This window comes from Siniperca chuatsi, linkage group LG11 (assembly GCF_020085105.1).
Source record: "Siniperca chuatsi isolate FFG_IHB_CAS linkage group LG11, ASM2008510v1, whole genome shotgun sequence".
NCBI classification, from domain to species: Eukaryota; Metazoa; Chordata; class Actinopteri; order Centrarchiformes; family Sinipercidae; genus Siniperca; species Siniperca chuatsi.
In genome coordinates, this window is record NC_058052.1 from 28467583 (window position 1) to 28492659 (window position 25077).

The 25077-nt window shown below is 42.2% G+C and overlaps 3 protein-coding genes across 8 annotated transcripts in view; 1 reads left to right on the forward strand and 2 right to left on the reverse strand.

The window, feature by feature from the left end:
* Window positions 1–5626: 5626 nt before the first annotated feature.
* LOC122884883 (clathrin heavy chain linker domain-containing protein 1-like) lies at window positions 5627–13524 on the reverse strand. Of its 2 annotated transcripts, none has more exons than XM_044215350.1 (11): window positions 13227–13524; window positions 12137–12324; window positions 11389–11477; window positions 10153–10351; window positions 9846–9961; window positions 9107–9206; window positions 8899–9005; window positions 6748–6919; window positions 6462–6664; window positions 6132–6314; window positions 5627–5961 (listed from the first exon to the last, which is right to left on the reverse strand). In XM_044215350.1, the coding sequence occupies exons 1-11, from the start codon at window positions 13428–13430 to the stop codon at window positions 5765–5767; spliced, it is 1758 nt and encodes a 585-aa protein (XP_044071285.1). In that variant the 5' UTR covers window positions 13431–13524; the 3' UTR covers window positions 5627–5764. The 2 variants fall into 2 exon arrangements, with proteins under 2 accessions (XP_044071285.1, XP_044071287.1); XM_044215352.1 differs by having other exon boundaries at window positions 13322–13495.
* A 231-nt stretch (window positions 13525–13755) lies between these two features.
* On the forward strand, window positions 13756–16335 carry rps27a (ribosomal protein S27a). Its single transcript, XM_044215358.1, has 6 exons — window positions 13756–13818; window positions 13930–13994; window positions 14407–14461; window positions 15373–15458; window positions 15705–15836; window positions 16143–16335. Exons 2-6 carry the CDS (start codon window positions 13947–13949, stop codon window positions 16290–16292), a joined length of 471 nt encoding a protein of 156 aa, XP_044071293.1. The 5' UTR covers window positions 13756–13818; window positions 13930–13946; the 3' UTR covers window positions 16293–16335.
* Window positions 16336–17193: 858 nt separating this feature from the next.
* The window catches only part of LOC122884884 (bone morphogenetic protein receptor type-1A-like), a 63845-nt gene continuing 55961 nt past the window's right edge, over window positions 17194–25077 (reverse strand). For all 5 annotated transcript variants that reach the window (XM_044215355.1, XM_044215353.1, XM_044215354.1 and 2 more), the window contains 4 exons: window positions 24570–24867; window positions 23969–24144; window positions 21368–21498; window positions 17194–20833 (listed from right to left, as the gene is read on the reverse strand). In XM_044215355.1, coding sequence (XP_044071290.1) covers window positions 20708–20833; window positions 21368–21498; window positions 23969–24144; window positions 24570–24867 — 731 coding nt within the window. In that variant the 3' untranslated portion in view covers window positions 17194–20707. The remainder of the gene's footprint in view (window positions 20834–21367; window positions 21499–23968; window positions 24145–24569; window positions 24868–25077) is intronic.

Below are 25077 nucleotides of genomic sequence, written 5' to 3' on the forward strand. Positions count from 1 at the left end.
GAATCAGGCTGTCTGAAAACACGAGCGTAAATCTGCGTTACTCGTCTAATCACAAAGCATCCATAACCTTTGAATTAAATGTTTATAAATAATACGGTGTTATAACACGAGGGCCGACTAACTACTCACTGCAGTCGGTGGTAGAAGAAGTACTTTTACTTCAGTAAAAGCAGCGATACCACGATGCAGAAATACTCCTTTGCAAGTAAAAGTCTTTGGAATATTATTATTAAATCTGATTGCATGGTGGTGAAGTAGAAGTACAAAGTATCTTAAAATGGAAATACTCAAGTAAAAATACAGCAAAACTGTACTCAAGTACAGTACTTGAGTAAATGTACTTAGTTACTTTCCACCACTGATCGATTTCCATGTCTTCTACATCTCCAGCTGGTGAGGACGCTGACTTTTTGCCTGGGACCTGTTAGCTTTAGCCTCGGTCTGTTAGCATGATATCATGTTTGTAGCCATCAAGTGCATGTTTAAGACGTTTTTTTTTTTAAACAGGACTCTTATTTTAAAACGCGCAGCTGGAAACATAAAAAAAAAAAAAAAAGAGGTTTCAACCAACTCACAAGGTTTTAGCATTTAGCATTAGCATTAGCTTAAGCTAGCTAGCTACAGCTGATCAAATCTTCTAGCGACAGCTAATAAAGCACCAGATTACACAGTTCTTTCCAGGAAACGTCCTTGGAAATTACTGGGAGATTGTGAACCTTTGGACATGTTTTATAGGACTTCATTTTTATTTCATAATAGACTTTCAAAATGCCCTTTTCCAGGAGTCTGTTTTTTGCAGAATTAGCTCAGTTAGCTCCTGTTAGCTCCTCTGGCTGTAAATAAACACAGTACGCAGACGCAGAAGCTAACATCTGCTTTAATTTATTTAGCTTAGCAAGGCTGCACATGCTACCTACCTAGCCGGTTGCGAGCTTGGTTTATTACTCAGCCTCAAAGGGAAGAGCCGAGGTTTAGCGAACGGCCAATTATTAATTATTAATTAATTAATTGGAGGTGTACTAATTGAACCGTAGCACCAGATTACATAGTTCTTTCCAGGAAAATTACAGACCCAAAAAAATAAAGTGTTACCGAAACCCAAACAATAAAAAAACAAAACATAAAAACCTGATTAAATGCACCTAATTATCAACGACTACATGTCGGATTCCTCTTAAAAAAGTGTTTCAACTTGAGTTTAAAGCGATCCCGTTCGTTACGTTGGGATCCACGTATTGATCCCCGAACAAGGAAAGATGTCGGGCCAAAAGGAGGTTTTACAAAATGGCACCACACACACGTCACATTACACTCGGAGCCGCCTGTTTTATCTGCAAAGGTCACGCCACAATTAAAGCTTAATTTCTTAACTCTTACAGGCGAGCGGAGAGAGAGAACACACAAAGAGATGAACAGAGAGGATGCTGGGTAAACAGTCGGCCTACTGTGGCTGCAGGCTCTGTTTACAGACTGGTGGGAGTCTGTTTGTTCAGTGTGTGAAGCTTCATTCATGGCTCAGATTGAGGCCTACGGCGACACAAAGGCTCCTCTGTTTGACCTGCTGAGTGTGTGTGTGTGTGTGTTGTCAGGTTAGTTGGACTTGTGAGGACTCACGACAGCTACTAACCCTTTATATTTATTATTATTAGCATTAATGCTAACGCTAGGTGAGCAGGAACGACAGAGAGAGAGCGGTTCAGAGTTTATAATGAGAACTGGATTCACTGAGGAGAGTCACATGGACACTGCGTGTGTCAACAGGTAAACAGTGACGGGAACGACACCTGTAACCTTGGTAACTGTACACAACAAAGATGGCGACAGCTTCGCCTCAAAATGTTTAGAAGACCCCATTGTACCACTTTACTTGAGGGGGGCACAAAAACGTAAAGGTCAGGTAACCATGAGGTAAGAGTATAATGTATCACCTGACTTGGAGGTGCACAAAAAGAGAACTAATGATTAATTAATGAGTAATTAATAAGTCGTTACTAGTTTTGTGCCACTCAGTTAATCAGGAACTACTCAGAAACCCTCAGTCAGTATGTCGATTCACAGATATTTATGAACTAATCATTATGTAACGATTCATTAATATAGTATCTCTCAGTCTATGAGTTGTTAGCAGTTCCACCAGAGAGACATTTCCCCTCTGAACCTCTCACATGGTTTCATTTCAATAACTGCTGGAGGCCCAAAGAGGTAAAATTACCCAACATTTCACTAAAAATCAAAGATTACAGAAACGTCCAGAAACTGAAAACACTTTTGTGTTTCAGAACTTTGTTTCTTCTTCTTTCCTCTCCCATCAATCATCTCACGACCCCTCAGATTTATCTGGTGACCCTTTGAGGGGCCTTTGGGAACCACTGGACTAAACTAGCTAACTGTATATAAAGCAGTTAAAACTAGTTAACCGTATATAAATCAGTTAAACTAGCTAACCGTATATAAAGCAGTTAAACTAGCTAACTGTATATAAAGTAGTTAAAACTAGTTAACCGTATATAAATCAGTTAAACTAGCTAACCGTATATAAAGCAGTTAAACTAGCTAACTGTATATAAAGCAGTTAAAACAAGCTAACTGTATATAAAGTAGTTAAAACTAGTTAACCGTATATAAATCAGTTAAACTAGCTAACTGTATATAAATCAGTTAAACTAGCTAACTGTATATAAAGCAGTTAAAACTAGCTAACTGTATAATAAAGTAGCTAAAACTAGCTAACTGTATATAAAGCAGTTAAACTAGCTAACTGTATATAAAGCAGTTAAACTAGCTAACTGTATATAAAGTAGTTAAAACTAGTTAACCGTATATAAATCAGTTAAACTAGCTAACCGTATATAAAGCAGTTAAACTAGCTAACTGTATATAAAGCAGTTAAAACAAGCTAACTGTATATAAAGTAGTTAAAACTAGTTAACTATATAAATCAAAGTAGCTAACTGTATATAAATCAGTTAAACTAGCTAACTGTATATAAAGCAGTTAAAACTAGCTGACTGTATAATAAAGTAGCTAAAACTAGCTAACTGTATATAAAGCAGTTAAAACTAGCTAACTGTATATAAAGCAGTTAAAACTAGCTAACTGTATATAAATCAGTTAAACTAGCTAACTGTATATAAAGCAGTTAAAACTAGCTAACTGTATATAAAGCAGTTAAACTAGCTAACTGTATATAAAGCAGTTAAAGTTAGCTAACTGTATATAAAAGTAGTCAAAACTAGCTAACTGTATATAAAGCAGTTAAACTAGCTAACTGTATATAAAGCAGTTAAAACTAGCTAACTGTATATAAAGTAGCTAAAACTAGCTCCACCACTCCACTGGACACTGAGGACGTCTGCAGGTTTCTTTGCTGCAGACTCGGCCACAGTTGACCTTTCACCTCTCTCTACAGGTGTGTGGAGCCCCAAAGCGTTCAATATTAAATAAAGAAATCTTTATTAAATAAATAATTACATGAATAAATTGTTTAAAATATATAAATGAAACAATAATTTGTGAAATAACTAAATAAAATATTAAAACTATGAAATTACGAACTATTTATTCGGACTTGTCTCCCTGTCTCCTTTCAGCCAATCACATGCCCCCTGCCTCTCTTAAGCTAGCAAGCTCAACAACTGCTACCAGATTTAGCCAGTTAGCTCCTGTTAGCTTGAGCAATAACAATGTCAAAGCATGTCTGAATCAACCATCTGGCTGTAAATAAACACAGTACACAGAAACCAACATCTCCTTTTATTTATGTAGCCTAACCAGGCTGCACATGCTACCTAGCTAGCCGGCTAACTAGCTAGATGGGGTTGTGAGCTTTATTTATTACTCAGCCTCAAAGTGAAGAGACAGTGTTGATAGTAGCAGCTAACGTTAGCCGGTTAATTCAGTTACTTCTGCCACGTTTTAAATCCAAAGACGTTCCTCAGACACTGCGAAGAGCAAAAAGACCAACGAGCGCTAGCTAACACTAGCTCTGCACTTAGCGCTGAGTAACGGCGTAAGCTTACAGCTGCGCCTGTGTTTATTCACAGCAGCAGCAGCCTCTAGTTGGGTGATTCAGATTTACTTTGGGATTGTTGTTGCTCGAGCTAACAGGTGCTAACTGGCTAAATCTGGTGGCAGTTGTTGAGCTTGCTAATTTAGGAGAGGCAGGGGGCCTGTGATTGGCCGAAAGGCGAGAGGACCAGTTGCCCTTCGGACAAAAAAAGTGATTGATTGATTGACTGAATTGAGAATATTCTTCTTCCTTAATATCAGTGTTTCCTCTGTGGACCAGGTAACAAACATCACAGAGCATTGTGGCTCTTTATATAATGGTCCTGTCATGTAATAATAATAATAATAATAATAATAATCTTTATATATGTGTGAATAAGTAAAAGTAGTAATACCACAGTGTAAAAAACACTCTGTTATAAGATAAACTCCTGCATTTTAAATCTTACATAAGTAAAATAAGCAAAATATACTTAAAAGTACCAAAAGTAAAAGTACTCATTATGCAGAATAATATATATTATATTACTGGATTATAATTTTTGATGCATTAATGTGCTGAAGGTGGAGCTACGTTTATTGACTTTATATACTAATGGTTTGTTTTATCTATAATAATACATCATCATGTTTTAGTTGATTATATCTTGATTTAATAATCTGAATCTGCAAAGTAACTAAAGCTGTTAAATAAATGTAGTGGAGTGAAAAGTATAAAGTAGCAGAAAATGTAAATAAATATAATAAGTACTGTACTTAAGTACAATTTTGAGGTACTTGTACTTTACTTGAGTATATTCTACTTTCTACTTCTACTGCACCAAATCTCAGAGGGAAATACTGTACTTCTTACTCCACTACATTTATTTGATAAGTTACTTTGCAGATTCAGATATTAATACAAAATAAAGCTGCCCAGCAGTAAATAAAGTCATTAAAACGAGCTCCAGCTTCAGCAGCTGCAACATTAAAGCGATCAACACATTAATGCATCAATAATTAGAATCCGATAATATAATATATATATTATTCTGCATAGTGAGTACTTTTACTTTTGGTACTTTAAGTATATTTTGTGCTTTAACTTAAGATTTCGAATGCAGGACTTTCTCTTATAGCAGTTTTTTACACTGTGGTTTTGGTACTTTTACTTAAAGTAAAACATACGAGTACTTCTTCCCGGTCGCCTTCTGTTCTACCAGCTTTTAGTCATTTGTTGTATTTATTTTTCCTTTCATCAAACTTTTGGGAAAAGTTCCTGAAGTTTTCTGTCCTTCTTATAAGATAAATGTGGATCTGCTGCTGGAGTCATTTTAACGGCAACTATCGTTTTCTACCCTTTGTGCTGCTTGAAAACTGCTCTATAAATAAACTATTATTGTCATTATTATTATTATTATTATTATTACAGTAAGAATTGCTTGACCTCTGCATGTGTGTGTTCGAAGGCCACTTTAACCTGTTCGCCACCTGCTGGCCATCAGCCGTCACTGTTTCAGCTTTTTACCTGAGTCATTTCACTGACATCAGCCAAAGGTCAAAGGTCATCATGATGATAGAAATCAGCACAGACTAATAGTTTTCATTTAAAAAAAAAAAAAGGGGGCAAACAAACAGGTTTACAACTTAAAAACATCAAAACTTTAATTAGTCTCCGTGTGAGGTTCTGCTTTTGTGACCTGGCCGACAGTTTCACCACGCAAAGCGCTGAAAGTCATTTGCATTTGATGTTCGAGTGTGTGTGAGAGTTCGGTTTTTACAGGAAGACGTGTTCCATGAGCCGGGCTCCCTCCGGGTCCGGGGACAGGACTCCGGTCCCGCTCTGGTCCAGCAGGACGGACAGGACGGCCTGGCCCAGGTCAGCCCGGTTCAGCTCAGAGCACAGAGACGCTATGCCAGTCCAAACGTCCACCGAAGAGCTGCCGTCCTCCAGGATCGCCTCCTCCAAAACCCCTGAGAGGACCGAGACACATAGCGAGGTCAGAGGTCACCTCGGGGCAGGTGATCCATATTTCCCGCCGTTTGTGACTCGATGTGAAAAACTACAAAACCGGCATCACTACAGTTTTATTCTAACTGCCTGCTCAGCTGCACCGCTTGTGTTTATCTGTCGGTCAACGCACCTCGGCCTCTGCTGACAGAGCTGTCCAGGAGCCGCAGAGCTAGCTCCCGCTGCTGAGGGTCCGCCAGCAGAATGGAAAGGGCCACGCCCACCGACAAGATGGCCGCCTGGCCCCGCTGAGGCTCCGTCAACAGCTGGAGGAAGGAGAGGCTGGGCGAGCGACACAGAACCCACATACAGTCCTCTGAGAGAGAGAGAGAGAGATTCATACACACCTGAGTTATGCAAGAAAATACACACACATACGTTTGTCTTTATATACTTGTGATAGCAATACACACACACACACACACACACACACACACACACACACACACACACACACACACACCAACTGTGAGGTCCTCGCAGTGCTTCATGAACTCGGCGGCGCTGTGGATCAGGCCTCTCCTGCACATGCTCAGTGCGGTCTTCCTGTCCAGCCCGCAGGCCTCATAGACGACGGTGGCCAACGCCAGACACACGTCAGCAACGCCGGGGTTCTTCTGAGCGTGCTCGGTCAGGGTGTCGCCCAGATCCTCAGAGAAGGCCAGTCTGAGAGGATAAAGACTGTAACGCCCAGAGCAGCAGCAGAGACCATAAAAGCAGTTTACACTCGGGTTAGGTGTCGTGTTTACTTGTTGCAGGCGACAGCGTGGGCGACGAGCTGCGCGGCGCCGTGCCGCAGGGCCCAGCGGACGAGCTGCAGGGAGAGAGCAGCCGGCAGCGCGTCGCCTGCCGGGACGGTCATCAGCAGGGCCTGGAAGAAGAGCAGGAGAGGGGGGGCAGACCCCGGGGGCCCCTCCACACCTGGGAGAGAGACAGGTGCACAGGAAGAGATGCTTCAGTGACAAAGATGAACCAATAAACAGAAACTCATCGATCCGTTTTATTGGCAGTGAGTCAGAAGCAACATCTGTGATTGGCTGATTAGTTTTAAGTACTTTAATGATGTTTTTCTACCTGCTTGATTTTCTCCAGACACCTGTTGGAGGCGTGGCAACATGTGACAGTAGATAAATAACTTTATTGACACGAATATAAGACAATTTTTTTTTTTTTTGCTAGAAATTAGGTCTGAAAAAGCCGTCTTATATTCAAGACAGTTATGTGTTCACAACATCAGATACTCTTGAGTGGAGAGAGTGCCGCCGTAAACGCTGGCTCCTACAGAGAGCGTTGCATTGTGGGTTGTGTGTAGCCTTTTTGCTGCTACGCTAGCGAGCGTCCTCAAGTGCGTCTACAGTCTTTTAGAGTCCGTGCGGGAGTTTCTGAAGGCTTGCGTAACGCGTTTTGCTGCCACGGAGTAAATCAATTCATGTCGAGTGAAAACGAGTCCAAAGCGTCTCCCAACACCTGAATCATCTGCTAAGAATTACTCAGCTCAGAAAGATAAATGCAAACACAGACAAGCAACACAAATGTGGGATTTATGTTCTGCTTTAATGGTATCATTTCATTATTTCACTCTTACGACAGAAAAGGCGGGACTCTCTTCTCCTTGGAATGATCTCTTATCGTCTTATAATCTTCTATTCGGGCCGAAACGGTTTGTAAATTCTTGTTTACAAAGCTCCTTTTCAACCAAACAGTTCCAGGAACTAAACTCTAATTTGATTTCAAACGTGTTTGATATTTGAGTGAATCTGGACGTCTAACTAACGGCAGGAGGAGCAAAGAGGACTTAAATAACGTCGGCCACGGTGAAGCTGGAGGGGAAAAGACAGACGACCAGAGAGGAAATGCACAGAAAACACAACACAGTTACAATCATGGAACATACAACTTGTTGGGTATTATCTCATAAATGTGGAGGAGGAAGTACTCGGATCCTTTACTTAAAGTAAGTAAAGTGTGATCAGGAAAAAGCCCTTAAAGCATTAAAGCAGTGCAGCGTCCCTGTGGCTGCTGTGCTGTTATATATTCTATCATCAGGTTATTATTCCTCGTGCATTAATGTAAAGCAGGATGTTGCTGCTGCAGCTGGTGGAGCTGGAGCTCATGTTGAACCGGTTTGTATCGGACTGCAGCTGATGATGCTTTTCATTCTGGATCCATCTGCTGATTATTCTTTTCTCCGTCGATCCATCGATCCATCGATCGGTTTGGAAAACTGGTGAAAACGGTGAGAAACGCCGTCACGACGACCCAGAGCCCAAAGCGACGCCTTCACCGTGTCGTCGTGTCCGACCGACAGTCCGAAGCTCGACGTTATTAACAAACATCACAGTTATTACAGTCGTTCAGAGGAAAAGCAGCAGATCTGCACATCTGAGGAGCTGCAGCCAGGAAGGGATTTACAGGAGAAACGACTTCAAACATCAAAACACATTTTCTGTCAGTCAACTGATCGATTAATCAAAGACTACTCAAAACCCCCAACACAGGTTTTTCACACTTATGCCCTCTGGAAGGAGGTAAGCGTGAAATGCAGGACCTCAGTGCTGAGGGTCAGCTTAATATCTTGTTTCCCTTGTAAACGGCAAAGAAAGAATTTCATTGTACAGGGAAACTGTTTTTAACTGTGCATGTGACAATAAAACGCTTAGACTTTGACTTTAATGGACTAATGGTTTCAGCTGAACTTATAAACTGTCGGGGAGTTTAATTTTTAACAAAACATCACATTTTATAAACTCTTCATGTGTTTTGTGTAAAAATCTGTAAAGTGACTGCAGCGTTCAGATAAACGTAGTGCAGTAAAGAGTCCAGTATTTGTGAAGAGAAGCACAAGAAGCTCAGCTTCGTACGTGAGTTCGTGTTCAGATGTCTGCGCGTGTGTTTCCCACCTTTAAACATCTCCATGGTGTCGAGGTTCCTCAGGACTCCTCGAGGAGATCTGGCAGCGAGGAGAGCAGCTTCCTCATACTGAGCCGAATCAAAGAGCTCAATAAACCTGCCAGAGAGCGAGAAGAAGAGGAGGAAAGAGTAGAGAAAAGATTCACAGAGAGTCTGCAGAGATCAGATAAGCTGAGCAGAACCTGTCTGTGAACGCACCTGTCCAGGTTATCCGCCAGGAGTTTGGACTCGTCGACTCCGGTCGGCTCTTCGTCCTCAAACAGCTCGGCGTCGATGCTGCGAGCGTCGTCGTCCGTCACTGCGGGACAAACAGTCGGGAAGACGTTTAAATACATAAAAAACTTCTAAAAACCCACTTGTATCGGCTGGCGTTTTTATACGTTTGCTTCTTGCAGTTTCTGTTGGTTTCATTTGTCTTTTATGATGTTTTGTTTGTTTTATAAACTGTACCTTTCACTTGCTGTCTCATGCTGCGTGCTACTACGCATTGCTTGCTTGTTATACTGCTTGTACATTGTATTTTACTCGCTGTGCACCACTTTGCTTTTCCAAGTTTACTTTACCTCCTTCGGCTTGAGTAGCCCTGAATATAACATCAAGATGAATGCATGCTGAAAATATCAACGCAGGTTTTGATAAATTACCATCAAGTGCTAAATACTGATGGAAATGAGTTTGTTGAAGACATAAAATAGCACTGGGAGATTAAACATTATGATACCTGAAGCTGCAGAGAGACAATATTTAGTGAATATTTGACCATTTTCATGCTAACACCAGTAAATCTCCAGTATTTATTGTTTGCCCTCAACTTTTTTACCCTTTTTAGGGTTTTAAAACCTTCTGCACAGACGTTATAACATCACGGGACACTAAAACTCCCTGTTCCCAGACGTTTTTGCTGAATGTAATTCTTTCGATCGCAGCAGCGTCTCACCGCTGGTCTGTCTGACGTTCTCCAGTGTGGAACTCAGGAGTTCCTCCAGAGGAACCTGCTGCTTCTCGTCCTCCCAGCTGGACAGACGGTCAAACACAAACCTCAGACGCTGGTATCTGCAGACAGACGGACGAACAGCTCGTACGTTTACATCATCAAGTTGTTTGTTTTCTGATTTTTATTGGTCAGTGTGATGATGTTTATTTTATTTTATATTTTCACATCTTTATCTGTAAACAGGTGTCGAAGCATCTGTGAAATCAGAGTAGACAGAGACGGCAGCAGGTTTAGTGTTTTTTGCTCTTACAGGACTTTCAGGCGGTTGTTCTCGACGCTCAGCTGGTCTCTGTGGTGCTCGGCGGCCCGCAGCTTGGCATCCAGCTCGGCTTTGACCTCCAGAGACACGCAGTGACTCTTCCTGTCCAGTAGAGCGGCTCTCTGGGCTTCGAGATGCTTCAGGTGTCCGTCCAGAGCCTCGGGATCCTCTGACTCAGCTACCGTCAAACCTGAGAGGCGATACAGATGTGGGGTTGAACCACGGACGAGATCATACAACTGCCTGCCAGACACTCACTGTAGGCAGGGACGGATTAGGAGACAACGGACCCCTGGACACTAACATGTACCTCTCCTGCACAGGACCAAGAAACCCAGACCGAGACTACGTCTACGTTAACCCGTCTAAATCTAACAATGCTTTGTTTTCGTGTGGAAACGATTTGCGTCCGCATTAGTGTTTCCAGGTTGTTTCAGTAGAGACGCTGAATCTCTTCTCCTTCACCCTCTTTTCAGCTGGCAAACAACAAAACTGCATCACGGCCAACATCACGGTGACGATGTTGTTTTGTTATTGTTTTCTGGCTGCACCTCCCTCATCACTGTTCAGTACCTGATTAGCATGTGATTGGCTTGACCACGGTGTTAATACACTGTGGTAAACGGTTGCTAAGCTGAATCTCAGACCACCATTTCTGTTCAAAGAGGGGTTTTCTTTTTTAACAAAAATGGCTTCTTTGACTCCTCTTTCAAACCAACTCTTGTTGCAGGTGCAGGGAGATGCAGCCAGAAAACAATAGGTCTGATTACTGATTACTGGGCCATCATGGAAACAAAAGAAGGTCAGTTTCAGGTGAAACTAGGCAGGTAAACAGCAGACACTCAGGTAGACTCCTCCCCGAGGGCGGGGCTTAAGCAACACAGAGTAGCTGAAATTTCTGAGTTCTCAGACCATTTTCACAATTGAGAATGACTTCCGGATGGGAGTTGAAACGTCTTGATTCTGAAAACAGCGTCCAGACGACTACGACTGAAACCTTTTCTACGATGTCGGGTTTTGTTTTCATGCAGGGACCATGGGACCCGACCGCTGAGAGCCACGGTAGGAAAACCACCTCTGCTTTCATTCAAATATACAGAACAAATTATACATAATTTATCTCCGTAGAGACGAAAACACAAACCACAAAGCACAAAAGGTACATTTCCCGTATACAACACATAGTACACTTTATTCTAAGTGATCTGGCCTCAGTATCAGTAGTACCAGGTATCCATGAGCTCTGCTCTTTGGATGATTTCTGCCTCTGGATCTCCTCTTGAAGTTCTGCCGTTTCCCTCTGAAGGACACAGATTCTGGAAAAGAGACAAGGAGATATTTAAACCTTCACTACAATCCCTCAAACTAATTTCAGTTTCAAACTTTGCCATCATATCAGGAATTCACACAAAAGGTTAACGAGAGTTAACGCTTTTTGTTTTAGGTCCTCTTTTAAAGTGCTGTATCTGATTGTGTAACTAGTTTATGCTGCCATTTTATCCAGGTCTCTTTTTGTAAAAAACAAAAAAACATAATGTATCTCAAGAAACTTTCTGCATAACTAACAGCTAAATAAAATAAATTAAAATACATACCTGTCCGCTCTCTCTCTTTCACAAGCACACGCATTAATGCATTCCCTAGCCCCTAACCTTAAAGCCCCTGAAAACTTGGTTTCACATCTTAAAACGTTTATTATTCATGACTAACTAGGTCCTTTTTTCCCGAATTTAACACTCAAAAACTGAGCTAATCTGCTCCGTCAGGAATGTGCCGCCGTGGTTTGATTAGAAATATCTCAATTTAAATGATCAAAACTGTTCAATTGCGTCTTCATGTAGGGCCTTTAACAGAAAACCAAGTTTGACTCCTCAAACAGCCTTTTGAAGAAGTGAGAACTGGACAAAATGTCCTCGCTGTCAACGTCTAAAACTCTTAATAGGTCCTCACAAAGATAGCACAATAACACACACACCTCTCCCTCAGCTGGGCGGCCCGTGTCTGGCAGGTTGTTAGTGATCGTGGGTGTGACGTCGAGGCCGCCAGAGTTCGCTGAGCCGCCCCGGCCTCATCCTCCCTCCTCTGCAGCGCCCTGATGACATCATCATACTCCGCCTTTATGGTCAGCAGAAGTCTCTTATAGGCCGTCGCTCGTGCAATCACCTGTGAGAAACAAGACGGGGGCAGAGACGCAACCTGTTTCGTCATCTAGTTTCTGCTTAACCTGCAAAAATCCACGGTGACACACATTTACACCAGAGGTATACTGGTGTAAATGTGCTTTACTTTCTAAAACCACAACGTTTTTGGAAACAAAAACAGAATTTGCCACCATTGTTTGGTAATTTATTCAGTTTAGTAAAGTCTTCCAAAACCTAACCTAATAAAGTTAAAAACAAAAAAAGTCCCAAGAATCAGACAACAACAAAAAAGTAACTTAAAGTGAATAAAAATGATTTGAAACCAAAAAAAAAGGCAAACTTACAATAAAACTATACAATATTTCCCACTTTTATTTGACTGATTGTAATTATACAGCGACAGGAAGTGGTGCAACTCTATTTATCTTCCCCTCTGTCTGTATCATGGAGTGCAAATACCAGAGGATATCTTTTCCTTACGCTAAAACAATTGTACGTAACTCTATATTGCTTAAGCTTCTGTAATTACAGAGGGGATAAGTCAAACAATGTGATAAGGAAGGTGTTTTGTAGAGCTGCTGTAGAGGTGGGGTTTTTTTTTATTTTGGACAGAACCAGGCTAGCAGTTTCCCCCCGTTTCCAGTCTTTATGCTAAGCTAAGCTAACCGGCTGTAGCTTCATATTTACCTCGCTCACATGAGAGTGGTATCAAACTTTTCATCTAACTCTCAGCAAGTAAAACAAAACAACTGTATTTCCCAAAATGTTGAACTATTCCTTTAATGGAAAGTGGATAATAAAATTTTGTCTCGTCTCTTAATGGCTTGTAACTGATATAAGCTAGCTATTAATAAAGTAATCAGTTTCTACTTATAAATGTGCCTTTATAGAAAGTGACAGTGAAATAACTTCCTCATTATATACCTTATTAAACACAGAGCGGTAGATAATGTACCGGAGCTCGTCCGGACCCTCTTCTGAGCACCGCAGGTACCGTTTTTCATGCTCAATAAACTCACACAAAGACTGGAAAAACCTTTCATCACTCTCAGATATCAAAATGTCGGGTGTTGAATGTCTTTCTTCTTCTCTTGAGGTGGAACTGCTGGAGTTTTGTGGCTCAGACATCGTTATTTACACATATTCTTACGCTAACTTTTTAGCCGTTTTCACACCGAAGCTAGCGGGGTAGCCATTTGCAAATAAAAAACCCGCGTTGCTATGGTTACCGTGAAAGTATACCTGGGAAATGATGTTTTTTTTTTTTTTTTTATAGATAGTGTCGCTTCCTTCTTTAAAATGCAATAAATTATCTGCCATAATATAAATTTTAGAATAACGTTAATACCAATACGGTCGACGAAAAGACGCTAAATGACCACAAAGTGTGATGTTTTGTTTGTTTTTCGATCAGGCGCCGTAACGGTTACCTAACCCGTGCAAACGCGTGAAGAAAACCCCGTCGCTCGCTCCGAAAGCCCTCTTCTCATGATCCGCCATTAGGAGTGAACCTGTGGTAAGATCGCGCTCTGTGCTTTAACCGATTATTCTCAAAAAAATAACGACTTTTAAGAGCACGTTTCAGTTTAAGAAGTTTTAAAAGTCTTGTGTGTATTTTCACGTGTAGGTGGGTTGAACGCCAGGATGCAGATTTTCGTCAAAACCCTCACGGGGAAGACCATAACCCTCGAGGTGGGTGAACCGGACCGCGATGGAGGGATGCGGCGTTCAGTGGCCGCAGTTACCCCGAGTTTTACTTACGTTTACAGTTAAATCAGGCTTGAAATTCTATATTTAATGCCATTACTAGTCATATAAACTTACATTGTGCTTGTATGTGTTTAAACTCTAGACGCCATGTTCTGCCGTACTTTTTTTTTTATAGTTTGAAACTAAGCGGCTAAGCTAGCTGCTAGCAGTCACCCACAGCACCGTAAACACGTGTAACAGACAGCAGCGGTCTTAGCCCTTTATAAAGTGCTTATTAACGTTTATAACAAAATAAAATCGCACGTTAATGTTCCCAGTCTTCGTGCCCAGCATGTGATGGTGGCTTTGACCGGAAGAACGTGTCCTGACTCACCTGTCCTCTCTCCTTTTCCAGGTTGAGCCTTCAGATACTATTGAAAATGTCAAGGCCAAAATCCAGGACAAAGAGGGTGAGTTGATGAAACTGACCTGTGTTTTTTGTTTTGTTCTGTGTCTGGAAGCAGAAGATGAGAAATGTTCCTGCTTTGCTGTAGAGAAAAACTTTATAGGTGATCTGTCAGTTTTCTTAAATGTGAGGAGGTTTATATAATAAACTGAATGACTTTGAGTTTTGGATAAAACCAGACGTTTGAGTACGTCCTTTCAGGCCGTGGAGGAATTAAGACACAGACTAATAATCAGCAGATTAACGATAATAGAGAATGAAATGTTAAGTGCAGCCCTACTCTGCTGAAAGATGTTTAATCTTTCTGTCCGCTCTCCACGCCGAATTCAGCTTCCTCTGTCCCGTCAATTACCCGATCAGCTGTCACGCACAGCTTGATGATCGATCTTTTTATAAAGTGAGCAAGAATCAACTCGAGTCTCTCGTCTTGTTCCAGATGTTCTGCCGCATCGTTAGACACATTTACCCAAATTCAGCCTGACGTTCGGCTTCTTTTGGGAACTTTGAGCTCCACCGGACGTTTTTAAAGTAAATCTGCGTGTTTTAAACAAAGTTTGGCTGCACGGCTGTAGCAACTTTAAAAGGTTAAATTCAGGTTTTATTACATAGTGACAGAGATAACAAAGGACCTTTTTATTTCCTCACAAAGACGAGCTGCGATAAGTTAAAGTAAAGAAACTTGAAATTGAACTCTCACTAATCTTTATATTAAGCAAACTGGAAAACATTTAGGTTGTCATCGAGGTGTACAGCTTTAAAAACAGTCATGCGATAAGTGACGTGTTAAAGCTCAACCAGACTCTTTGAAACGTGGATATGAATATTTTCTGAGCTCATTTTTCCGAAAGCTGCGGTGGTTTTTAAGTTTAAATGAACCCAGGTTCGGGTGTTGACGCGTCGGCCTTCTGTCTGCAGGTATCCCTCCCGATCAGCAGAGGTTGATCTTCGCTGGGAAGCAGCTGGAGGACGGACGCACGCTGTCCGACTACAACATCCAGAAGGTGAGCGGTCCTGGTCTTTAGACTCGAGCTGGATTATATCTCCACAGTTTGAGTTAAAGGTCGTTTTTAAATAATCCGACTGTGAAACTCGGTGTTTAGAAGCTGCTTCTATCAAGTCAGCGAACTTTACAAAGCTTCACTGTCAACTTCTACCACAAGAACTGGATTTTCTGCACCTCAGACACACTGAGGCTCCTCCTGGCTGGCTTCTGTTTATCAAACGTTTCTTCTTCTTCTTGTCCTCAGGAGTCCACTCTGCACTTGGTGCTGAGGCTGCGTGGTGGTGCTAAGAAGAGGAAGAAGAAGTCTTACACCACCCCCAAGAAGAACAAGCACAAGAGGAAGAAGGTCAAGCTCGCTGTGCTCAAATACTACAAGGTACAGACACTTGAGTCCTGTTTGTCAAATCTGAACCAAACATGGAGCCTTCAGTGTTTATCAGTCTGGCGACTAAAGCAGAATTAAAGTGGACGCTGTAATCTGATTGTATTTGTCTGCAAACACCAACTTTTATCAGAATTTACTACATAAGTTCAGAATCTCAAAATACAAACAAGTTGTTTGGCAGAAAACTTTGATTTTTGTGGTTTAAAAATCACAAAAGCAGAGTTAAAGTTAAGTAAGGACGCGATGATTCAACAACATCTGTAGCTGCAGCAGTTTGACCTGTTTTTCTGTCTCCAGGTGGACGAGAACGGTAAAATCCACCGGCTGAGGCGCGAGTGTCCCGCCGACGAGTGCGGCGCCGGCGTGTTCATGGCGAGCCACTTCGACCGCCACTACTGCGGGAAGTGCTGCCTCACCTACTGCTTCAACAAGCCTGAGGACAAGTAGACAGACTGACGGGCGTTAATAAAGACGAAAATGTTTGACACAACTCAAAGACTCTGTTTTTACTCTGAAGGTTCATTTACTAAATTTAAAACACGATAAACGCTCGGGACGTTAGCAATTTGTTCCCCCTTCACCACTTCAGTGTCTCGCTCCAGGCGGTTTACTATAAACAGGAAAATGATCTTTGATTATCGCAGTGAAACGCAAACGTTACCTGGTGCTGTTTCTTAAAGATCATTGTGAACTGAAGATATTTGGACCCCAGGAAGTGATACAGTGAGAGGATTTAGTCTTGGAAAAACAAATGCTTCAGCGTTTAATTAAACTAATAACACCTTCACCTATTTCAGACACGTTTATTTTAAAGAGTCCTGGCGACTCAAACGAGCGTTTGTCGCAAATTCCTGCCATTTCATAGAAAACAATCAACATGTAAACTGTCCTCAGCTTCCAACCTGGTTCTGGTGTTTTGAGGTGCAGTGTCAGTGTTTGTCCAGCAGGTGGCGCTGCGTTCAAAGACAAGAACCAAAGTTAAACATCATCATGTTGCGTCTTCCTCTAATCAATCTGATTAATACGGGAGCTCATTTCTACCAAAGTCGATGGAGAAAAATAAAAAATTGTGACATTTTGAGTTGACATGCCAAAATTAAATGTTTAAAAGTAAATATTACAAAAAGTCAAAATTTGTTAATAGTAACACTTTCATTTAGCAAATCTTTTTCATATTCTGTTCACATTTGGACTTTCTATTAAAAAAAAAAAGCTTTAAAAAGTAAAGATTGTGCCTCTATCATTTGACATTGTAGCATCTCAATGCCAACTTTTCTGGCAGAAATGGTTTTATGTACATGAAGCGAAAGAAAACAAAACAGGTGAAAGAAGCAGTGGACGCTGTGAGTTTGTGTACTAAAATAAGGTTATTTACTTAAAAATCGTTACATTGGACAGACTGTATACAGAGTTTTTCATTTCCTTGGTAAACTCATAAGGCACCGAACCAGATGCTGTACAAAACAACAACACCACCAAAACAAAAACAAACATTACAGATTTACATATTAGAGATTATTCCTATACTGGGGGTTTTCTTGCATATTTATTACAGAGAAAAGCACTAAGTTACTGCTCTTAAATAGCTACTGTATGAACCGTCAGCTTCACACACACACACACACAGGTGATCTGGGTGGACGTGCACGCCATCCTGCTGCTGAGGAGAGAAAAACAACTCGCAGTTAAAGCGACAGTCCAACATTTTAGCAAAACCCCTCTTTTTTTCATCTCTGTGTCCAGGGTGTGGTTAGCCTAGCTTAGCACAAAGACTGGAAGCAGGGGGAAACTGCTAGCCGCTGCTAAAACCACGATGTCTCATTTTTAATGTTCAATAAACCAGATAAAACATGACAGATTTGGGGATTTTCTCTCTTTTTATGATGCTAGGCTAACAGTTTCCCCCTGCTTCCAGTCTTTGAGCTAAGCTAGGCTAACCACATTCTGGACGGGTTTCCCAAATATTCCTGATTAGGAATTTTTCTTCCGAAATGCAACTGATATTTTAATGCTGTAGAAAGAAGAAACTGAATGTTATTTTGGAATAAATGAATCTCAAACAGACGTCCAAACAGGACGCTCAGTTTGACCTCCACAGACGTCAGAAATGATCTGATTGGACAGGTTAAACCTCAGTGGGCGGAGCCAAAGAATGACAGTTAATCAACGTACAAGCTAAGCACACTGTTGCTAGTTTTCTCGTTAGCATAGCCAACGGGCCGAGTTCAAACAAGCAAACAACTAGCAGTGTAAGCTAACTAGCTTCCGGAGGAAATGGAAAACGTTCACTTGGTTTTATGTTTTTTAAATTTACGCTCCCGGCAGGAGTGTCACTTCCTTTTTTTTTTAAACAAGATTTAACAACGTTAAGAAAGTTTTCACATCCAAGACTTGAATCAAATAACTTGTCTTTTTTAACTCTTTCCCGCTTTCGGGTGGGAAAGTTAAGCTAATCTTTAATGGCGCGTTAGCTAGATTAAAACACAAGTCAAAACTTTAACATCTCAGTTTTGATTTTGACTTAATAAAGTTCAAATTATGACTCAGGCGTTAGCGCTGATAGAATAAAAATGCAAAACTTTTCATCCGATGTTTTTTTTCCTGACGTCAACTGATCGTCTTTTAAAAATAAAGATTTTTTTGTCAAACTTCATTAACTGAAAATAAAGTTATATTCGCCCAGTAGGACTGGAAGAAGTACTACTAACTATACTATTACTACTCATTTTTGCACATTTGCATTGTGTATTTGTCTCTTTAACTGAACTCTCCCTTTGTGACGGTTGAAGTATTTTGGGTTTTTTTTAAATGTACTTGTGTTGCTCCTCAGTGAATTTTAAATCGTACAGACTTCAAATGTATTAACAGACTTTGACCCCGTGTGGCTCTTTGATTTGAAATCTTGAAATCTAATTTAATATTCTGCGCTACTCTAATCTAAATGACTCGCATCTCGTGTTTTATTGCCAAACATTAGCGTCGGACACATTCATTTATAACCAAAACTTGGTGGCAGTAATTTATATGTACGTTTAAAAATATTGGGAAATTAAAAACGAACAGATGTTATCTGAGCTTTGGTTCATTTAACCAGCTGAGCCAGACGTTTCTTTAAACGTGAACTAATCAGCGATTGGATCAGTAACTCGTTAACATATTAATTATAGCTATTAATAATGGCCCAGCAGCAGTATAACGTAGTCAAATTTAGAGGTAAATATACTTTACGTGAGTAAATGTACCGCGTCTCAGTACTTGTAGCTCCGCCTGATAATCAGACTCCGTGGTTCAGTCGGACCTGGCGTCCATGTTGTTCTTCTCTCTCGTTAACTGCAAGTTTGTCACGTTAATAGCTGAAATACGTTACTTTAAGAGTTATTCCGACTTAAATAAAACAGCTTGCAAACATGCCGTCCAACATTCGGACGTGTTTTTCCTGTCACTTCGCTCGCGAGTGTCCTCCTCCATTTGTATCGATTAGCTTCGCTTACCGATCGGTCTACAGGGCCGCCGATAGTGGAGGTTAAGAGCGCCCTCTGCTGGACCACAAGGCAGACTTCGGTCTGCACGTTTGAAATCCAAACGCCTTCAGAAAACCGGTGAGCGGACCGACGTGATTTCTATCTTTAGGATGGAAACAATAACTTCGGACTAAAAAGCAGGACACGTTTTTGAAAATATGGGAAAGCTGGATTTTGTTTGATGTCTTTCTTTAAGTGAATTTCATGAAGGGACACGTCAACATCCCGCTTTTATTAACTTTTGTTTTCTGTATTTTTTGATTTTCTCTATCGGTCCGTATTTGCGTTGTTATCCGTCGTTCCTCAGCTTCATCGTCTTCTGTTACGACTGTTACAAAGACGCGCTGCCTGCTCATCCGGAGCCACGAGGAGTTAAAAATCTGCTTTGAACCAGACCTGCGGCTCTTTCGTCGGCACCGGCGTTCCTTTCGGCTCCGCCCACCGAGGTTTGACTCAACCAATGAGATTTATTTCCGCCGCCAGAGCAGCTCCACCTCTTTACAACTGACAAACAGACAAACCAGGACGTGGACAGACAGACAGACAGACAGACAGGACGGGAGACGTCTCCGCAGTGACTCCATTATCTCCTGTCGACGTCTCTGCGGAGTCGGCTGGACGTCGACACCGCTGCAGCATCGTGTTCTGGTTTTTTTTTAAATCTTCTTATGAGTAGGCACGGCATCTAATGATAACATTTATTTACACATTAAAATGCACATATTATAATAGTACCTTATTATTTTTTTTTTTTAATAATCAACTCTACTTTTAGAGTGGAGATATATTTCAATATGGCAGGAGAACTCAAGTCCTGAAGAGGAAGTAACAAGTAAATTGGCGTTTTTAGCGTTTTGAAACAGGCAGACGTGGAGGAAGGCTGGGCGAGGCGGCTCCTTAAAAAAAAAAAAAAACCAAAAGAGGTTTCAAACTTTTCTCCGTTCATTCGCAACGAGCCCCCTTCCCCTCCCCTCCCCTCCACAGGAAGTCGTCATCAAAATTACGTTTATCGTCTCGTTTTGGCTTTCACAGAAAGCGTCAAACTGTCTCGCTCCCTACGAGCCGCTCGGCAGAGGAAGAGGAGGAGGAAGGACTCCATGTTTGTTTCCAGGCTGCAGACAGACTGAAGATGGAGGAAGGAGGAGACGCACAGTTCAGCCCTGTGACGGGTCCCTTTTTTTAAAAAAAAATCTCCCAACTTCTCCTCCTCCTCTTCCTCCTCCTGATGAAGGGTGATGCACTGAGCCTGGGGAAGCCGGTCCGATCAGGTCCAGGGTGTTCTGGGTTCAGGTGAATCCGGCGGAGGTGGGACGAGGACGAGGACGAGGAGGAAGAGGGCGGTCAGATCTTGATGTCCTGGGACTCCACCATCTTGGCGAGCGTCTTCTTGACTCGCAGGATGGTGAGGCGGGAGGCGGGGTTATGGGCCCAGCACTCTGACATCAGCTTCAGCATGGCCCGAAGGCACTGCGGAAACACCGACAACACACACACACACACACACACACACACACACACACAGTTAGAAAAACTTTATTCACAGAGAACGACAGCAGTGTTTGTTAACGTCCCCGATCAATAAACCAATAAATAAAACATCTCGACCACGAGGCAAACACAGCGGTGCTTTGAGCTAAATGCTAACGTGCTGATGTTTACCAGGTTCCCCATCTTAGTTTAGCGTTTTAGCATGCTAACATTAGCTAATTAGCAGTAAACGCCATCAGCTCAGCAGGTATTTGGACGCGTTAACATGTCGACCTGATGGTGGCGCTAGAGGGAAAGTCAGAGGATCAGCAGAGTTACTACAGTTCATCCTGAGGGGAGCATGAACGATGATGCACATTTGGTGCTAATTAGCTAATATTAGCATGCTAAACTAAGATGGTGAACATCGTACCTGCTAAATATTAACATGTTAGCATCATCACTGTGAGCATGCTAGCATGCAGAGGTTAGCATTCAGCTGGACGCTGCTAGCTTGGCCGTTTGGAGTCTCACCTCGTCGCTGTTCCAGCGGTTGGACACCGTGGGCCGCAGTCCTTTAACACACACCACCTCCAGCATGTCTTCGTAGGAGGGGTCAGAGGGCACCATCTCATAGTACGGCAGCTGGTAGTCCTCCACGATACCTGAGCACGGCGAGAGCAAGAGCTGACGTTAACTCACCTGACAAAACTCGTTGTCACTGAGCTGGACGGAGGAGATCACATACCTAACGTCTGTTCGGAAAAGCGTGTTACAGTAAAACCACACACGACCTGCTGAATACTTCGTCGATTAATCACCCGACTGTTTGGTCTATAAAATGTCAGAAAACCGCGATAAATGTCCGTCCCGATTTTCAATTCATCGCCACGTCTTGTCCGAACCGTTCAAAACTCCAGGAGGATCGATATGCTGTCAAATGAGACAAACTTTAGTGAAAACGATCAACATATTATCTCAAAGTGTTGCTGATGAATCTTCTGTTGATCGACTGAATGTTTGTTATTATAAGCCTCGTTTTATTTTATAAAACCATTTTAATGAGACCCAGCTAATGTTTTAATATTATTTTGATAAATATATGTCCTAAAAACTACGAATCATCTCACAAGCTGAACTGTGTGCGGTAACCGTAGAAAGGGTTTCAGTCGTAGTCGTCTGGACGCTGTTTTCAGAATCAAGACGTTTCGGCTCCCATCCGGAAGTCATTCTCAATTGTGAAAATGGTCTGAGAACTCAGAAATTTAAGCTACTCTGTGCTGCTTAAGCCCCGCCCTCAGGGAGGAGTCTACCTGAGTATCTGCTGCCTAGTTTCACCTGAAACTGACCTAACTGTTTCCATGATGGCCCAGTAATCAGTAATCAGACCTATTGTTTTCTGGCTGCACCTCCCTCATCACTGTTAAGTACCTGATTAGCATGTGATTGGCTTGACCACGGTGTTAATACACTGTGGTAAACGGCTGGCAAGTTGAATCTCAGACCACCATTTCTGTTCAAAGAGGGGTTTTCTTTTTTCACAAAAATGGCTTCTTTGACTCCTCTTTCAAACCAACTCTTCTCTCTACTCAGAATCTTCACCTCGCCGTCTGCAAATGTGCGGTTTGTAGCTTTTAGATGCAAACGCACGGCGCTCTGCAATCCCGAGTTAGCGTGTCGTCTGTGCTGATGAAGTCTTTTGTGAAGTGGCTGTTTGGTCTCACCTGTGTAACTGCATTGAGTTGAATAAACTACATTGCTCTGTTTAAAACGGAGATGGTTCCTGTGGTCTGCTAATTTCCTGGCTGTGTTTTCTAGTTCCCGAACCAGATCCACGGTTTTCTGCCCAAAATTCTTCAAAATAAGACGGTGTAGTCCCTCATTCACTCCTGGACGAATGAGGGACTATGCCGTCTTGTGTGCGGTAACGTGTTTCCGCCAGCAGGCGGCGCCAGTTACTTTAACTACAGCACCAACTGGGCTTCTGTGCTGATTCATTAGACAGGAAACAGCTGATTGTTACCCAGAAATACTACACCTTTGGGTGTTTCCATTGGCCAATCAGAGCTGAGTATTAAACCACAGAATACCTTCACTGGCCAATCACAGCAGAGTATTCAAACCCTGGAATAACCAGATCAGAATAATCAGCTGACACGGTGGTCTGGACTCATCCATGAGGTCTGGTTCCCTCCCAGCAGTATCCCACAATGCACTGGGAGTCATCAGGACCTGTTCATCAACAACAACCGTCACGTTTTAAACGTGTTCGTTTCTAAACTGGATGTTTTTTAAACACTATTAATTATATAAAAGTTCACGTCAGAATAAAGTTTGCAGAAGAGTTTTCAGTCGTTAATTATTTCAGATTATTTTCTCAGAGATGCAACAATTAGTCGATTGATCGATTAGTCGAGCAACTACTTTGATAACAGTTTCAGTCGTCGTTCAAGCAAAAATGCCAAATAATCTGCTCTCAGCTTCTCAAATGTGATGATTTGACGCTTTTCTTCGTCACATATGACAGTAAAATAAAAATGTAGCTTTTGCAGAAACAGTTTGACGTTTTATGTTGTTGGTCATTGTTGTCTTTTATATTTATATATTCGCCTGCTTGTATGAACATGACAGTTTTCTGTTAACATTTAACCCTTTGTTCAGCTTCGTTGTCCTTGTTTTTAGCCGTTTGTCTGTTTCTGTGTTGAAACCGGAGTCACGTTCCTTGTATGTGTTCACACACTTACACTAACATGTTATAGATGAATCTGTAACAAAAGATTATCGATAGTTGCGATAAATCAATCAATCGGCCGTTTAGTCTCCTCAGAGGCCACGCTGATGCTGTCAGATACGACAAACAGCAAATCGCCACATTTCAGAAGCTGAAACGGGAAACTTTTGGCCGTTTTTTTGCTCGAAAAACGACCGAAACGATTGAAAGTCGCCAACCGATCGTTGCAGCTCGAGACGAAACGTAGTAACGATCAGCCTCGCGCCGACCGGAGATCCTGTTACGTATAAAATACGTGGACGTACACTCAGCGACCACTTCATTAGGTACGCCTGGACAGTCGAATGCAATCTAATACAACTCGTAGAGGTGTTGATGATGTGTGTGTGTGTGTGTGTGCGTACCTCCGGTCACGCAGCGTCTCGCCATCTCCCAGATGACGAGGCCGTAGCTGTAGATGTCGGCCATGATGTAAGCCTGGAAGTGGTTCTTGTTGAGGCTCTCGTCCAGGACCTCGGGGGCCATGTAGCGCCTCGTCCCCACCCGAGTGCTCAGAGGGACGTCCACCTCGTTAGTGTCGCTGCGGCAACGCAAACGAGAGCGTCGTCAGTGAGACGCTGAAGATAGTTTACAGCGAACTCAAGAATAAATGCCATTAAAATGGAGTAAAGTGAACACACGGGACACTTTTCACTTTTTTGGAGAATATTTTTTTGGAAACTTGTGCTGGATCAGAACAAAATGCTTTATAAAAAGAACATAAACACACAAACGATCATTAAGAAGCATACAAGTGAACCAATTTAACAATAATCTATTGATCAATTCCACAATGACGAATCAAACTGGTGTGTGCCTATATGTGTGTTTTTTAGGCTTATATAGGAAGTTTAATTTCTTTTGTTTTGCGTAGAATTTACTACTTTTATATACGTTTGATATTTTCTCCCCAGGTTTAATATTCAAACAAACACCACCAGTCACACCTAACTGAAAGCAGCGTACCTGTTGAACTTGACGGCGAGGCCGAGGTCGGCGATGCAGCAGGCGCCGTTCTTCTTGATCAGGATGTTCTTGCTCTTCAGGTCTCGGTGGGCGATGGCCGGTTTGCCCTGCGTGCCGTAGATCTCGGTGTGCAGGTGGCAGAGGCCGCAGGCGGCGGAGAACGCCAGCCGCAGCAGGGTCTGCGTGTCCAGCGTGGTCAGCCTCAGGTAGTCGTACAGAGAGCCGTTCTCGTGGTAGTCGGTGATGAGGAAGAGCTGCGTGAAGGCGCCGGTGCCTTTGATGTCGGCTGCGATGAAGCCTGCGGGAGGGAGAGAGAGAGAGAGAGATGACTGACGGCCCACGCCTCCGCCGACGAGGAAGGCGTTTGTGTCGGGAGGAACGCTCGTACATTCAAAACCGTAAGCGGCTTTTTAAAGATAACGATATTAAAATACGTGATAACGGCGGAGATTTTTCCGTCACACGCCTCCACACTGAGCCTCAGGTCGTCCAACAGTTCAGACAGCCT